Source organism: Arachis hypogaea, chromosome 3, assembly GCF_003086295.3.
Source record: "Arachis hypogaea cultivar Tifrunner chromosome 3, arahy.Tifrunner.gnm2.J5K5, whole genome shotgun sequence".
Taxonomy (NCBI): Eukaryota; Viridiplantae; Streptophyta; class Magnoliopsida; order Fabales; family Fabaceae; genus Arachis; species Arachis hypogaea.
Window position 1 is genome coordinate 2,800,737 of NC_092038.1, and position 17,693 is coordinate 2,818,429.

General features: G+C 32.8%; 3 protein-coding genes across 3 annotated transcripts; 1 reads left to right on the plus strand and 2 right to left on the minus strand.

Annotated features, from left to right (window-relative positions):
* Positions 1 to 1,239: 1,239 nt before the first annotated feature.
* Positions 1,240 to 5,705, minus strand: LOC112787461 (uncharacterized). Its single transcript, XM_025830369.3, has 7 exons — positions 5,247 to 5,705; positions 4,238 to 4,616; positions 3,637 to 3,788; positions 3,110 to 3,205; positions 2,358 to 2,614; positions 1,992 to 2,212; positions 1,240 to 1,849 (listed from the first exon to the last, which is right to left on the minus strand). Exons 2-7 carry the CDS (start codon positions 4,589 to 4,591, stop codon positions 1,481 to 1,483), a joined length of 1,449 nt encoding a protein of 482 aa, XP_025686154.1. The 5' UTR covers positions 4,592 to 4,616; positions 5,247 to 5,705; the 3' UTR covers positions 1,240 to 1,480.
* Positions 5,706 to 5,829: 124 nt separating this feature from the next.
* LOC112787503 (uncharacterized) lies at positions 5,830 to 6,664 on the plus strand. Its single transcript, XM_025830372.2, has 3 exons — positions 5,830 to 5,976; positions 6,067 to 6,229; positions 6,385 to 6,664. The coding sequence occupies exons 1-3, from the start codon at positions 5,852 to 5,854 to the stop codon at positions 6,520 to 6,522; spliced, it is 426 nt and encodes a 141-aa protein (XP_025686157.1). The 5' UTR covers positions 5,830 to 5,851; the 3' UTR covers positions 6,523 to 6,664.
* Positions 6,665 to 7,028: 364 nt separating this feature from the next.
* On the minus strand, positions 7,029 to 10,583 carry LOC112787487 (ubiquitin-conjugating enzyme E2 7). The gene is made up of 6 exons (XM_025830371.3): positions 10,342 to 10,583; positions 10,097 to 10,199; positions 9,481 to 9,578; positions 9,311 to 9,411; positions 8,132 to 8,209; positions 7,029 to 7,524 (listed from the first exon to the last, which is right to left on the minus strand). The coding sequence occupies exons 1-6, from the start codon at positions 10,382 to 10,384 to the stop codon at positions 7,447 to 7,449; spliced, it is 501 nt and encodes a 166-aa protein (XP_025686156.1). The 5' UTR covers positions 10,385 to 10,583; the 3' UTR covers positions 7,029 to 7,446.
* Between the last annotated feature and the right edge of the window lie 7,110 nt (positions 10,584 to 17,693).

A 17,693-nucleotide genomic window follows, 5' to 3' on the forward strand; every position in this document is an offset into this window, starting at 1 on the left:
TTTCATTGTGTCTCTAGAATTTAAATGGAAATTTTTTGGTGATGATATACATGCGTTACGATCTCTCCACTAAAAAACTTGTAGATATACTATGCGTCTACCCACCCAGGCCCCAGCCACCACGCAGTCACCAATATCGCCTTTTATGGGATAGATGGCTGACATTGACGAGATTTGACGAGATTTATTAGGTTTTTGATTTTTTTTTTTTTTTGGGGAAACAAAGAATTAGAAACGAATCCTTCAATTTTTTCTAATGATTAATATTGTAATATGTGATCTCTAATCTTATTTTTTTTAAGTGGAATTAAAAAAATAAATAAATAATATTATATAATACAAAATCAGTTTTAACAACATCTCTTAATAAAAAATTTAAAGAATTCATTCGTGTTCCAATATGGCCATATGTGTAATGTGTTGGAAATAATAATAATAACACATAAGGGCTGTGGGATCCTACGTAAGAAAGTAGTATACTACCATATACCACTGTCTGTACGTACTACATAAAATACTACAACTCTTCAACTCGTGTGTTATATTACTTATATCTTTAATCTTTCGGTTAGCTTCGCCGCTCTAGATCAGGTTCAATTTCTTATAATTAGTTTTCAAAAGGTGGCACTGGCAGCGTGCACCTAACATTCTTTTCTGCAAAGTGAATGCTACCTCGGCGCCTATCGATCACATAGTGCTAAGTGCTAACATATTTTAGGGTCGTCCTTGAACAATACTTGTTAAGTAAGGAATATTATACTGTTTGTTAATTAAACAAATCTTAATTCTCAATTTATTATATTTTATATCAATTATCGACCTACACTTGTACTTTTTTCCAAGCACATTAACATTCGTCCATATTTTGTCACCTTATGTATACTCTTGTAAAAGATTAACGACATGTTAATGAATACTCTAATATAAGGCGAGGAAAATGTATTGTTATACCAAAGATGAGTTGTCTCATATATATAGGCATACAAACATACGAGTTTTCATCTCCAAAGAGAATGAAGTGTTATAAAAACAAATTACTTTCAGATTTGAGATCATGAGAAGATATCCAAAACCCTCTTACGGAAGGAAGAATCTTAAACGCGTCTTACAATTTTTCAGTTGAAATAATTATTTCTCATCCATTAATATAAACTCCTTTAAATTACTAACAATACCGAATACCATTGATATGAAGGAATGGCTGTACAGGTTAAAGATAACTACAGTATACCATGCAAATAACACCTTAATGCAATCTAGTATATTCAAAATCCTTTTCACCAGTGAAAACAAAGAATCCATTTTTCTACTATAACGTGGAACCTTTGATATTATTCTAAAAGAAAAAACACAAAAATGTGTTATATAAGGAACTAGTACAAGCTTAATTGGAGATATTTCTATCTGAAGACTCCACCTTTTATTTCAAAAAACACTTGGTTCTCTAAAGATTTTATTCATCTAGATGAATGAAGGCAATTTAGACCAAACGATTTTCAGGAGTGTATATTCCAGCAGAAATAGCTACCAAAACCCAAAATACTAGAATGCTTATGATGGCTGTTTTCAACAACTGGTCATATTTATTGTTCTGCTGCTCATCCAAGTCACTATTGGATGATGAATGCAGTGATGAAGAATCCTCATTGTCACTGATATTTATCTCCCTATGTATGCTGCTGGTTCCAGTTGCACCAGGTTGGAGCACATTCCTCTTGCCAATTCTACAACATACAATGCAAGTGCAGGACCCTCCAAGGTATGCTGGTAGTGTCGGCAGATTATCCCGAAGAAATTTCTGATGAATCTCTCCTATTTTCAACTTTTTCCTGGTAGTTGACTTTAAAACCTATATTCATTTAGGAAAATCAGCTAATTCACAAAGATGATTATACAAAATGTACCATAAGAGAATTTACAGAGGCTATTTCTGGAGCTAAAAAATTGTACTCAAGCAAACAATCTTTCGTTGAAATGTAAGGGCAGTTTACCGAAATAAATGTCTGGGCAATGACTCGAACGACAGATGGTAGTCGTATGACAAACAAACCACCAAGTCGATTAGGAAAGTGATCTTGCAGAAGGGAAGAACAAGATCTCAAGGTTTTCATGGGAATTCTCAACGGAGATAGCCCTTCACAGTCCACCAATACTGTAATCTGAGGGTTGTGCGCACTGACCAAGTGCAAGACTCCATATTCAACCTGTGATACTGAGATAAAGACAATGCAAGTGATTAAACTGAAGCATGAAAGCAATACACCTAGAGAACCAAACTTGTTATACAGAAGGAATTCGCAAATGTAAGAGAAGAAGGAGGAAGGTATTTTTGGAAAAAGAAAACAATCAAAACATACTAACTGCCTGAGCAAATTGAGGTCTATCACGAGACACCAATGATCTACAAGCTAGGCCAAGCCTTACAATAAGGCAAGGTCTTTGCATCACATCAAACCCATGCCAGAACACCAAACTTGACCAACTCTCTAGCTCTTCTTCTGACAAAATTTTGTAACTCCCCCGCCATTGAATTGTCTTCTTGATTGCTGTAAAGAAGCTTGAAACGTCATTATTACAAGCTGAGTAAAATCTGTGGAGCTCATCGTCATCGATTCTGCATAAACACTACTAAATCATGGTCTGCTGCAACATGAGACACCAAGAAATATGCTATTGCTATTAAGGCAACTCTGGCCAGGATTTCAGAACTTGTGTCAAGAAAATCAATTTAAAACCAAAATGACAACTAACAATTGCCTTAAAGCTACCAACTATATAAATGGAATATCTAATACTTCACTATTGTAGAAGTATGAACTTCAAAAAGTAAGTGATGAATATCAAAACTGAGTACACCAGACTTAATTTTCTATACATTTTTTTAACATACTCAACACTTTGAAAAGAGACAAAATGCATGCTGAGAAATTAATAATTTGTCCTGCTCCTTTTCCCTCAAGACAGGAGAAAGGGGCAGATCTACTCCGCCACAATAAATCACAGAATGACTGTAACTGCATGAACATCCAATAACCAGGTTTGAAATGGAATTATGGAAACATCTTGACATATTGTTGGAACTACGCAGATCATAGTAATCATCAAATACCTTTCTGGCAAACTAATCCCTTGAATTTCCAACTCTTGCTTGAGCTGAATCAACCATTTCTCATATTCTAAAACTTCAGGATCGCTCTCGCTATGACTGCAAAAAGATAAAAAAAAAAAAAACTAACTTAAGTACTCAAGAAACGAAATGTATAACATTAAGAACAGAGAAGTAGCATGGCAAAGCCGGTGAATCAGAAGTGCCTCCAAGAGTTGGTTTGGTTTTTGTATAACTTATTTGTGAAGGTACACAAAAAAACTGCAATTTATCAATTCCCCAACAGATTAATGTCAGAGAACCATACATCTTCTAAGTAAATAGTAAATACCAACATCTAAGTTTGATAACCCTCTAGCAAGAATAAGCCAAATAGTTAATAATAAGTCAATGAGCAAATATATCCACTCACCACAATTCTTAAATGGAAAATACATATATTAGCAATGCAGCCATGAAACGGGATTAAATAGCACCGATTAGCACAATTCTTAAATATAAAATACATATTAGTGATCCAAATCATATACCCTATACTTGAATTGGCTGGGACTGAAGACAGATCTGCAGATGCTTCTGAATCATGGGGATCAGTAATATACTCTGGTGTCCCATCACTACATTGTGATTCGTCTGTAAAAACAGTTGCAATGGAAAGGACTAATAATGGTCTTGATAGTACCTGGTTGCAGAGATACTTATTAGTTACTTACTCTTGTGAATATAGTAAAACTTGTAAGTTAAGGGAAGAGGTAAGACAACTTCACATGAAAAAGCAAATCAAAAATACTAAATCAGTTTGATCTAAGGTAACCATAATAGTCAAAGGGGCCCGAGGAAATACTGTATGCTATATCTCTGATTGCCAATGGTGAAATAATAATATAAGCATGGATAGATTTCTCAAAACAACAATGTTGATCATTCTTTAAACAAAACAAAAATAATTTAATTTTGATACACCTTCTATGTAAAACAATTTTAAACCGACATTGCACCAAAGCTCATAATACAAGGAAGAATTATTTTTGAGAAATGCATCAAACAAATATGAAAAAATTTCACGAAATGCATCTCAAACAAGATTCCCTAGAAGCACACGGATATAGATGAATTGAGTCAATTACAAACCTGCATACTTCTGACCAAACCCTTGAAGGGTGACCATCTCTGAATCCATTTAAATGGTGGATAGACAAGGATTTGTAGACCCTGTAAACCTCGCCATACACATGGACATCTACTCTTGGATACCCTTCTTACGGCCTCTAGTGCCGCAACTTTGATTAGAAAAAATGTGAGACGGCCTACAGGGCTGCTTCCAAATCCATCACGGGTCAAAGAAAGAAGGTGTTCGGTATTTCTGTGTTCAAAATCTTTGGGGCGAGATGACACCAGAGGCTTTTTGTAAGTTTTCTTCTCACTGATAGCATTGTTCGGTTTAGCAGTCACGCTCAAATTAGAACCTTCCACCCTCTCTCCCATGTAAATCGATGTCAAGTCAATGTCTCTGGAAGGCAGCAGAACCCAACAAAAAAGAAGAAGCAAAAGATTATCTATCATATACAAGATTAAGATCAAATATATCCAAATAAATGTCTTGACAGTTGAAAATGATATCTGTTACTATCAAGCAACCATGAATTATGAATAGCACCTCAATATTTTCAAAAATAAAGCAAATAAATAAAACAAACATAAATAACAGTTTCAAGCACAATCGAAGAGACAACAAGCATGAATTTCACATCAATTTAGCAATATATATATATAACAACTAGCAAGTGCATCATCTTCAACATCTATTCTTTTTTTTTCTATTTAATTACAATAAGGAACATCAAAATGAACATAGAAAAATACCAATAAATCATCATTTTCTCTACACAAGACAATTCTGGCACAACTCGTAAGCTACAAAAGCAACTACAAAAGCAGAAAATCAGTATGATGCCGATTGCTGAGTTATAACATCTGATTTTAAATCTGGCACCAAATTGATATGAGAACGTTACAAATTTGGAAAGAAAAAAGACAAAATAAAAAATAAAAAAACAGAGCAAGGTGTTGATGCAAACAAGGGAGAAAACAGTAAATAATAATAAACATTCTGAATTCGGAATCAGCTGGAAAAATTGACCTGAAAAGTGAAAAGTGGATATGAGCTTCGAAATGGATCGCTGTTGGTGGTAGTTGGGGGATGGAAACAAAATGGTGCTTGTTTCGTTAACTTTCCAAGTTACATCACATTCGCGGATCATTTTAGTTACTGACAATGGAAGAGGAGGAGGTGGACGAGGTGGAGGAGGAAGAGGAATGAGAGGAGGGACCGTAACGTGTTACGTGGACGGTTGAGATCGTTTGATTGAGACGTTAACGTGCATCCAAGCGTTGTTATTTACGGATCCAACTCATCTTCGAGTCTTGGATTTGGCCCACCCATGGACCCTTCCCTTACTACTAATGACATGACACAATTACCGAACTCCTCATTTAATTTGTTTCCTTCCGAATAAGTCATTGTTCTGTATATTTATCAGTTGGGCTTGTGGCCCAATTGAAATGTTTTTGGTGAACAAAAAAGGCCAACTAGGTGCATGAAGAACACGTGGCAGGTGGGGGCAGAGGATGAATTGCCACGTTGATGGAGAGCAATCAGCGACGAAGTTGAAGAAGAGGAAGGAGCGGTTGTAAGCATAAGCATCTAGTGTAATAGGAGGAGATCAAGATCAAGAAGATCGATCAATGGCGTCGAATCTGAGTCCTGCGTTCGCATACACGGTTCTGTACGTGAAAGACGTAGCAAAGTCCGTAGCCTTCTATTCGAAAGCATTCGGCTACACTGTTCGTCGCTTAGACGAGTCACACAGGTATGTGTTGAGTGTTGTAGTGTTGAATTCTATTCATTTTCATGTTCATGTTCATGTTCATGCGATCCACACACACCTTTTTTGAATTAGATGGGGAGAGTTGGAGAGTGGAAACACAACAATAGCATTCACGCCACTGCACCAACACGAGACCGATGATTTGACTGGATCCGTCCAAGCGTCTCGATCCGGCCATGAAAGGCCACCTCTCGAGGTTTGCTTTGTTTACTCTGACGTTGATGCCGCTTTCAAGGTACATACGTATACTACGTGCATTGTGATTTTCATTTTATTTATTATTATTCCAATAAGGAATGGTAGTTAATCTATTTTATTGAACACAAAGCTTTAGACAGTAATAGAAATAGTGAATGAAAGAGTTAGGAAATAATGGAAGTGATGTTGCAGTGGGCGGTGGAGAACGGAGCGGAGGCGGTGAGCAAGCCAGAGGTGAAGGAATGGGGACAGAAGGTTGGGTACGTCAGAGACAGAGACGGCATCGTCATCAGAATGGGTAGTCATGTCAAGCCACCGAAACAGGATTAATTACATCATTCATCAACCTCCATGCCCACCATCACCATATATGATATGCTTTTCATTTAGGACTCTATTGTAATCATAAATACAACCCGTCACTTAAACTTAATTAGCTGCCAATAATAAATGAATTTACTACTTGCTTGTATACTTGTATTCGTAGTCAGGACTCGAGAGAGAAAACCAACTTTAATGACACAGCAATTAACACATTCTCGTAATAAAAAATCGATGCCTTGCAATGCAATCACTAGAACCAAATGCAACCGCAGAATCGCAAGTTTGCACTTAATCGTTCATACTCGAATTAGCAAGAATGGCAAACTTGATTAAATGTACATTTGCTACCTGAGAATGTGTTTAATATATAGAGAGACAACGTTAACATGAAAAATAAAATGGCAACAAATCGGTAAAGATAAAGCCACTAAATTTTGCAGTTTTAATTTTGGTGCAGAGAATTCATTATGCTTACCCAAAATTGTATATGTTAAAAATGTACACATTTAAAATTTTCAAATGATAATAGAACTGATTCTCAATACTCAATATTGCCAGCACCACATATTGACCATGTTTTTAACCAATGCAAAACTCAACCTCTTAGAAATCGCAATCATAATAGTAACATTCAAAAGAGTATACGACCAAACTTGGCACCTAAACTTCAATTTTAATCCAAAAAATAAAAAGGTTATGACTTGAACAAAGTATAATTTCAATCAACTAGTCAAAACACCGGCCAAGACACTTAGAATACAGTTTGTTTTCCAAGTCAGGACTAACAAAGGGCCATGTAGTGAAGAACGACATGGAGCTGAAGAAACAAGGATGTTGATAACTTCCAAGCCAATTCATTACACATTTTAAGTTATATGTCCTTCATGGTTCACAAAAGCAGGCAAGAGGCATGGTTTAGGCCACCACCAATCACAACATTTCTTGTGACTTCCTTACGCATCGACTAACCTTCTTCTTGAAATCATCTCTCCTCTCTCTCCATTCCTTCTGCAAAATATTAGATCACGACTTAAAACAGACTAAAAAGGGCATTCAGATTATCAAGGATGACCAGCACAAGAGGCCAACCAACATTAATAAAGACAATATAAGAATGCATGATTGGAAAAATTACAGAACCGGATGTTAAACCATGAGTACAATATGTAAATAAAGACAATAAAAGTAACAATTCTCAAATTTGTCACTCTTATGCTTCGTAGTTAAAACATAAAAATGCTTGATTTTCCTCATTTTTATGCCCGTTTAGTAGCTTGTTGGAATCAACAATACCTGCCAAACCACCATTCTTTTTCAATACCCCCCCCCCCCTCTTTTTCTTTCACTTCAATTAGTAGCCATACACAACATTTGCATGATGTAAATCCAATACAGCAGAATCTAACACTACTGTTAAATAGGAGAAAATAACTACTAAAACAAACAGATCATATAGGAGAGGATCCAAACCATCTAATGACATAAGACTTGCATTCTAACATAGAAAATAGACTACAAAGGCAATCCAATATTTATTAAACAAAACTCTAATGAGAGAAGGGAGAAGGTATTAATAAAACACTGCAAAAGGTAAAACAACAGCGGTCAAACTTACGGCAGCTTCAACGTTTGCTGGAGATTCATCATTGGGGCTCGAAAGCATTGATATAATACTCAGCACTATACTCTCTACCTGCAAAATAACAAAAAAAAAAAATATTCTTAAGTGGGGATTTGAGATAGTTTCACAAATACATAAAATCATTGATTGTAGACAAGATGTGGCATAACAATTCTAAGAAAGTCCATCAAATTTATGAATTGCAAACCAACCTATGTTTTCACTTTAAAGCTATAAAATCCATCACAAACTTAAAATCGAACTACTAACTTGCATTTCAATCTAACCACATTGAAAAACTGACTACACTTGTAAAACATGAAAAGTCTGGATTTGTAATCTAGTAGTTTGACAAATCCCTTATTGTTTAGCAGTGTAAAGTATCAATAACTCCATCTTTCCATTACTAGTTGATCAGCCCAAATGCAATGGTGATAATGCAAATTCAAACAAACAAAACATCCACAACATGACATATAATATAGAGAAGAAAAACAGGTAAATCTAACTAAAATACCACAGCATAAGATTAGCTTCTTTAGGAGAACACAAGGTGGTGGTGTAGTGCTATTAAGTTAAACAATGCTGGGTTTCAATATTATAGCTGTTATAGTGTTATATGAGGTTTACTAATTGTGGAAATTTGAGCTTTACAATGCTTGTTGTATTTTCAACTTCAGGCTCCACTTTTCTTGATAAGAAATGTAAGATATCAACATTATCTACCTATTCTTTTAAGGGGGTAACAAGAGAAGTGGGGACAAGAGAAGGAAAGATACAACGGCAAAGATCTCCATACTACCACAACTTATTAAACCAACTTTAAATGAAACGCAGATATTACACGAGAATATTGATATTCAAAACCCCTTTATAGTATGCATATCATGCATAGGGCCAAACCACAAGAAGAAAAATGAGTAAGACAACTGCTTCATATGATTAAAAAAAAAAAGCAGGAGTTGGGAGATACCAAGGGTTTTTTTTTTTTGAAAGAGATACTAAAGTTTTAACCAGAAAAATCTAAAACGATATTTAATTGGTCATATCAAAGCCAAGCTATAATTTTAATGACGAAAGCTCGAACTCTCATTAATTCAAAATGAACATCCTCCACTCTTGCCAAAGCAAATTAAAACAACTATGCTAAAAGGTGTTTATATTCTCACATACCGTATGAACAGGATTCCAGCGCTCACTTGCAAGCTCATAACCATTTGGATCGTCACCGGGAGGGTGAAGAATTGATATGCAAACTCGACCATCAGGATATACTGCAAATTATACAGCAAGCTTCAGTCTCATGTAGTTCAAATCAAAACGATACCACAAGTAAAACTAACCATTTGGGTGCCATATCTCGGAAGTGAATTTCACTGTTGGTGGGCTGTTTGGGTAATTGGATGGAAAGCTCATGATGGCATTGAAAAATCCCCCCTCACTGTCAAACAATGCAAAACAGCAGCAGTGTCAGTAAAATCCCAATGCTAATAAAGAAAGAAAACAAATAATAATCAAATCATGCAATGAATGGAAAGTAGATTGGTTTCAATCAAGGGCATCTTCAATCATTCCAATAATAAAAGAGAGGTATGAAGATAAGCACAATGTTGTGCTATCAAACAACCCAATCATGAAGGAAGGGTCTAAGAATTAGGGCAGGCAAAACACAAGCTCGTTAAATAAAACACCTTTATCAACCAACAGAATGAATGAAGAATCCAAAACAATCAAATTGAATACATGATCTTTAACAAAAGAAAAAGAAGGAAAAAACCCTGCCCTTGACTAAATCCCTCATGAAAACACAGTTCGCAATCCAATAATCAAGAACCAAAATAAAAAACCCAAACTTACAATCGAAAATCACAAATATTTCAAGTAGCAGGGCATCCAATTATCGATTACAACAATCATAGAACAAAATAAAAACATTAAATTTGATTAAAAGGAGCTCACTAGAGAGTATCGGGAGGTCCAATTACGGTTACACTCCATTCAAAGATGTTGCTTTCATCGACCAAACCCGCGGAGAACCCATCAACAGGGTTCTTGCAAAGATCTGCAACCAAAAGGAACAACAAATCAAGACATAGCGGAAAAACCACGCAATAACAAAGCCACCGCGGCATCAATTAAAAAATATATATATATACACACAAAACAATCGAAGATTGTAGAAAAGGGTGGATAGGGTTCTGAACCTTTGAGCTGTTTTTGAAGGAGAAGGCTAGCCTGAGACGCCATCAAAAGAAACGATTAGAGAGAGAGAGAGAGAAGGGTGCCAAAGAAAGGAGTGAGAGAGAGATTGCGAAACAAAACCGAGAACTTGAAAAGCCGACACTTTACGAATATTTATAAGGAGAGCGAACAAGTGGGATTTAGAAGAGAAAATACGCGAGTTCTTGTTATTTTGAGTTTATATAACGATATGATAAGATATTTTGGGTTCGGATTTTCGGGTTTTACGGTTCAAATAATTAGTCTGTTTTTTTCAGTTTCAGGGCCCTTTCTCTTCCTATGCCAGCGGGCCGCTATTTTTCTCTTTTTGTTTCTAAGATTCTGGTTAGTTCCCATAAAAGAAAAGGAAAAAAAATGGTTGAAAAATTTAGTATCTCTATTAGGCATTAGCTCATCTCGAACTTGGATTTTGATATGATTAAATTAGAAGAATTTTTATAATTATTCAATTAGATATATGTTTAAATAAAATTTTAAAAAATAAGATTAAAAATAAAAATATCACTAAATATTGATTTAAAATCGGTCATATCATAGTTATAGGAAATAGTGTTTGATTTTTAGACTATATCAATTATCAAGTGGATCCTTGCAATCAATAATATCTTCACGAACCTATATCATTTGTATATTTTTTTTATTCTCAAAGCTATGATTGTGATACATAGGATCCTCTTTATTTACGGAGACTTGCTACAAATACAAGTTTTTTTGGTATATAATTTTATACAAGTTAGTCTAAATTTAACAAAAACAACTCTCAATTTAAAAAGCGTATAAATATGCACTTTCTCAACTTTGAATAGAGCAAAATAAAAAAAGGTTCTTCTTCAACATCTGTATTCCACGTTTCTTCCTCCTCCGCTTTCTCCTTCTTCTTTACATTCCTCCTCATTTTTCTTCGCATTCCTTCTTCTTCTTCGCGTGTTTCATCCTCATCGTAGTTTTTTTACTATTGTTATTATTGCTGCATTTTTTTCTCCTCATCTTTCTATTGATTTTGCAATATTATGTATTGTTTTATTCTTTATTTAATTTTTTCTCCTAAAAAGAATTATAAGAAAACGAAATAAAAAAATGAGAAAGTAGAAGCAGTAGAAGATGAGGAGGAAAAAGAGGAACAGTTTTAAATTATGCAAAAGTTATCAGAATACAAATTAACCCCAAATATCTTCATACAAATTAACCCCAAATATCTTCGTGTTACACTCAAATTTACTGCAAATACAGAAAAATACTTCCTCTAATGTTGCATTTTTTTTCTTCTTTTTTTCCTTATTTCTTTCTTTCTTTTAGTTAAATGAATGTATGTTCATCTTCTTTCAATTAATTTTACAGCATTATGTATTTTTTTCTTCTTTGTTTGACTTTTTTTTATTCTTATTAAGAGAGTAAAACAAAAAGAAATTTAAGAAGGTAAAACAAAAAGTAAAAGATGAATAAGAAAAAAAGAAGAAGAAGATGGTGATGATGATAAAAAAAAAAGAAGAAGCAGTAGAAGATGAGGAGGAGGAAGATGAAAAGTTTTGAATTATGCAGAACTTATCAAAATAAAAATACATCCAAATATCTTCGTGTTACACCCAAATTTACTGCAAATATAGAAAAATACTTCCTCTAATACTATGTTTTTTTCTTATTTCTTTCTTTATTTTAGTTAAATGAATGTACGTTCATCATCTTTCAAGTAATTTTGCAGCATTATGTGTTTCTTATTCTTCTTTATTTGATTTTTTTTGTTTTTATTCTTGTTAAGAGAGTAACAAGAAGAAGTTTGAGAAGATAAGACAAAAAGGAAAAGATGAATAAGTAAAAAAAAAAGAAGAATATGATGATAAAAAAAAAAGAATAAGCAGTAGAAAATGAAAAGGAAGAAGAGGAAGAGTTTTGAATTACGTAGAACTTATCAGAATAAAAATATACCCAAAATTCTTAAAAATTCACTCAAATGTCTTCGAGTTACACCCAAATATCTTCGTGTTACACATAAATTTACTATAAATACAGAAAAAATTTTCTCTAATGCTACATTTTTTTCTTCTGAATTGAATCACTCAGCCACTTGATTGGATTCAAAACAATAAAAATAGGAAAAAAATTCAAATGAAAAAAGAAAGAGGAAAAGAAGGAGGAATATGTGGTATTGATGAGAAGAAATTCTAATGAAAAAAGAAAGAGGAAGAGGAGAAAGAATAAGAGGTAGTATTGATGACGACGATAACGAAAAAGAATAATAACAAAGAAGAACGTTAACAGCACAAAGCGTGTAAATATAAATGACTTATAAAGACTTATATAAAAAAACGCTTGTATGTAGAGAATAATTCTTATTTTTATATTTTTATTTTTAGTTATGATTCATAGATAAGATTTCTTAAATAAAATCAACAATAGTAACTTTTGGCAATGTTTAGCTAATATTTTTTTATTATAAATATTTACATTACATCTTATGATTTTTTTTTTAATTTAAGTATCGAAATCTTTTAAAAGTATTCTCATACTCCAAAAACTTGATACGAGCTCTCCAAAGATCTTTGGATCAGAATGTCCAAGCCCATTGTTTAATTTTTTTATTTTAGATAACACTTTGAAATATATAATATTTATTAAAAAAATTTAAAGTCAATAGAAATTTACTAAATATAGTTCAAAGTCATTTTATTTTATATTTTTTAATTATCATTTATTTTATATTTATTAGTTAATGTTAATATAATTAAATAATATTAAATATAATAAATATAAAATTATAAATATTATACGTATAAAATTATGGACATTAATATCTCTCTATCCCTACCAATAAAACTTTTATGAAAAAAAATTATGTTAAACTTCGATCAATTAGTTACATTTTAAATTTACCTCTTACAAATTCAAAATATATATTACATTTTTCATATTTCTAATATAATATTATCGTACAAATGTATTATAACTCAAATAACATAATTTTTTTATATTTATCTAAGATCGTAAATTTAAATTTCTTTATCTTTGATAAAAAAAAATATAATATTATCACGCGTGCTTTCAAAATTAATTATTTACATAAAATTTATATTTCTAAATAATCTTCATCAACTTTAGTATCGGAAATTACATGGATAAAATTTATTTACTGTAACCCGTCCAAAAAGAATTATTGTTATTGCTGTCACAACGTATTGCGACAAGAGCCATGGAAAAAAAAAAAAAAGCATTGAAAATTTTGAGAGTGCCAATTTATTATGAAAAATACAAAAACCTTTAATTTTATAAAACTAATCTTTTAGAGAGTCTGGATATATAAAATTTTAAGAATAAACATTCCGTCTAATGAATCCTTTATTTTTACGAAAAGTAAAGTAATTTTTATTTTAAAAAGATAATAACAGAAATTAATTTTATTAGAATTTTATTTAATTTGAAAAGAGAGACCTCCAAAAAATTGCTTTTAATAATAGAACTAATTATCTGTCATTATAATCTTTTTTTATTCTTGTTATTATAATTTATATTTTTTATTTTTATTATGTAATCATATTTTATCATTATGATTTTTTTTTTTACCATCATTAACACCAATATCAGTATCATTAATATCGCCATTCTCTTCTCTCATTTCTTGTTTGATTCTATCTTTTTTTCTTTAAAATATCTCTGTACTACAATTACTTTTCTTTATATGATATTACTTTCAGGACATATTTTCGAGAAATAAGATTGTTTTGAAGGAGATTTAAATAATCATATTGAAAGAGAAATGATAGGATATGGAAGAATCTATGGAGGTCATAGTTTTGGGATGGTTAATATCGAGGATAAAACTATTTTAGACTTTTCTCAACTTTTGACCTTTTTATCGCCATACATGTTTTAAAAAGAGATACGAACATCTTATAACCTATAGGAATGACATGACAAGCTCTCAAATCGACTTTTTCTTATCGAGGAGAGTCGACAGAAAAATTTGTATCAATTGTAAAATTATTCTAGGAGAGAGTTTAACAACACAATATAAGATGTTCGTCATGGATTTTCGCATTGAGCAAAAGTTGAGAAAAAATATCATACAAAAAGTCAAAAGACAAGGTGGTGACGGATAAAAGGTGGAGAACAAAGAGGCTTCTTAAGACGGGTAAGAGAAGAGGCAAAGTGGGAAGGGATAGAAGCGCGGAGAAAATGTGGAGGAAGATGACAGAAGTTATTAGAAGAACAGTAAAAGAAATTTTGTTGAATTTAGAGGGATAGGACCAAGAGACAATGAGTCCTGGTGGTGGAATACGAGTGCACAAGAAAAGATAAGGACAAAAAGAGAATACTTTAAAGAGTGGTCTTTGTGCTACAATACAGATAATTGAAAAAAATATAAGGCGACTAAGAAAGAGACAAAGTGGCTCTAAATGAAGTAAGAACAATAGCATACGAGGGTCTCTGCCAGTCTTTGGGTACGGAAGAATGAGAAAAAGGTATATATAGAATCACAAAGAGCCGTGAAATAAGAACAAGAGATTTAGATCAGGCTAAGTGCACGCATAAAGGATAAAGACGAAGAAGTTTAGGCTCAAGATAAGAAGATCAATGAAAGGTAGAAGCGCTACTTCTACGAGTTATTTAATGAAGAACATAAGACTCTTCCGAACCTTGGTCGGTTACGCATTAGGGAAGAAGATCAAAACTTCGACTACTATTAAAGGATTTGAGCCTTCGAGGTAAAAGAGGCTCTAAAACAGATGAAAAGTGGTAAGATAGTAGGACTCGGTAATATTCCGATTGAAGTTTGAAAGATCTTGGAGAGAAAGATATCAAATGGTTAACCAAACTTTTTAATAAGATTTTAAAGTCAAAGAAGATATCAAATGAAAGGAAAAAGAGTATCTTGGTACTCATGTATAAGAATAAAGGGGATATACAGAGTTGTGAAAATCACAGAGAGATCAAACTCATGCGCCATACCATGAAGTTATGGGAAAGGGTGATAGAACAGAGGTTGAGACAAGAGACACAAGTAACAGAGAATCAATTTGGTTTTATGTCAGCGCAGATCCACCGCTGAAGCTACATACATGTTAAAAAGGATGATTAAGATGTATCATAGTAATAAAAGGGATCTACACATGATGTTTATTGATTTAGAAAAAGCGTACGATAAGGTGCCAAGGGAGGTCTTATGTAAGATTTTAGAAATGAAGAGAGTAAGGATCTCATATATTTGTGCAATTAAAAACATATATAATAGGGCTACAACTAGTATGAAGATTTAAGCTGGTGTGACAGAGAAATTTTCTATTGGTATATGATTACACCAGGGATTATCCTTAAGTCCATACCTTTTTCACATTAGTCTTGAAAGTACTTACAGAGCATCTCCAAGAGCATGTGCCATGTTGCATGCTTTTTGCCGATGATATCGTCCTTATTGAAGGGTCAAGAGAAGACCTAAATAGAAAGTTGAATTCATGGAGAGAAGCTATATAAGTGTATGATCTGCGTATAAGCCGTAGCAAGACAGAATATATGGAATGTAAGTTCGCACCACTGAAGAAAACCCCAATACAAAGGTGAAGATTGGAGAAAACATCTTACGAAAAGTTAAAAGTTTTAAGTATCTTGGGAGTATCATAGAGGATAATAGAGAGATTGAACATAATGTAAATTATAGGATCCAAGTAGGTTGGTCAAAATGACGAAGTGCGTCTGTTTTTATATGTGAAAAAAAAAGTACCTTTAAAACCTAAAGGTAAATTTTAGCGCACTACAATCAGACCGGCTATGCTTTATGGTACAGAGTATTGGGCGGATAAAAGAGAGCACGAACATAAATTAAATGTGGTAGAGATGAAGATATTGATATGAATGAGTGGTCATACGCGATTGGATAAAATAAGGAACGAAGATATAAGAGAGAGAGTTGGAGTAGCACCTATTGTGAAAAAGATGGTAAAATCGCATCTCAGGTGGTTTGGACATGTGACAAGAAGACCGACAGAATACACAGTCAGGAGGGTGGATGAGATGAAAGATTGACAAGGGGTGAAAGACAGATGAAGACATAGGAAGATCATCCATGAGTTGGTCAAACGAGATCTACATGTAAATTATCTCTCTATAAACATGATATATGATAGAATTCAATAACGCTGTTTGATCCATATAATCGACCACACCTAGTGGGACAAGACTTTATTGTTGTTATTGTTGTTGTTGTGATATTACTTCCAATAATGATCTTTCTCTACTTAACTAACAACGGTGAATTAAATTTTTTAAAAATATACTAATACTTTGTGGGATTTAAAATTGTGCATACCATGACTCAAATAAAAGTTAAGGTCTAAATAAACTAATCCAACTCCATAAGGGATCTAAAAAATCCCAACAAATTCGCACGGGTCAATCCACACGATCTACTCGGAGCACAGGTTCCTCAAACCGTGACCAATCTAACTTACATTGTAAGTAAGACATTCTCAAACCACAACAGATATTCATCCACAGCTCATCCACTACTCAAAACGTGGGATAACTCCCTCAATATTAGAGAGAAAAACACCCACTATCTACAAATGAATGAAATAATAACCAAGTCATCACTTTTAGCTATAAATACCCCGTTAAATTCAGGTATTTCTCAATTCCAATTCCTTTAAAGATGCTTAAAACTTTTGCTAATATAAGTTAAGTATCAGAATTTATTGCAGATTTTTCCACCATCGTCCAGTCCAACACTCAAGGTTGTCGGACAACTTTATCTCTCTATAAACAAGTCTGAGGCTTACTTCGTAGGAGTTTAAATTTCACGTCTAAGTTTATATCACATTGTTTTCAGGTATTCTCTTGCTTGAAACAAAAATCCTAAAAAATTATAAATAAAGCTTTTAGAAAAAGTAATTTTTATTATTATTTGACAACTTTTTAAGTAAAGCAATTGTATTATTCCAAAATAAAAAAATTGAGAATCAAATTGTTCTTTTTATTAGACATAGATCACATTGTTTTTCGTAAAAATAGACAAAAATAAAAATTGAGTCTTTGTTCAAATTTTAAATTCTTATAAAAATTAAAAGAAAATACAAATTATTCAATTAGTATTCAATGTTATGTGAAATGTATAATAAAAATGTCTATACATTAAAAATACAATATAATTATAATGTTAAATTAACTTTAAAATGTTTAAATGATATTTTAATCTCTAATATTTCAAAATATATTCTGACAGCTTCTACATCAAAGTGAAAGGTTCCACTAGAATTTATTGTGCACTTCAGATTGTAACTCGGTTCAATCTTGTTAAGAAAGCGTTTTCTTATTATAATTGGTAGTTTTG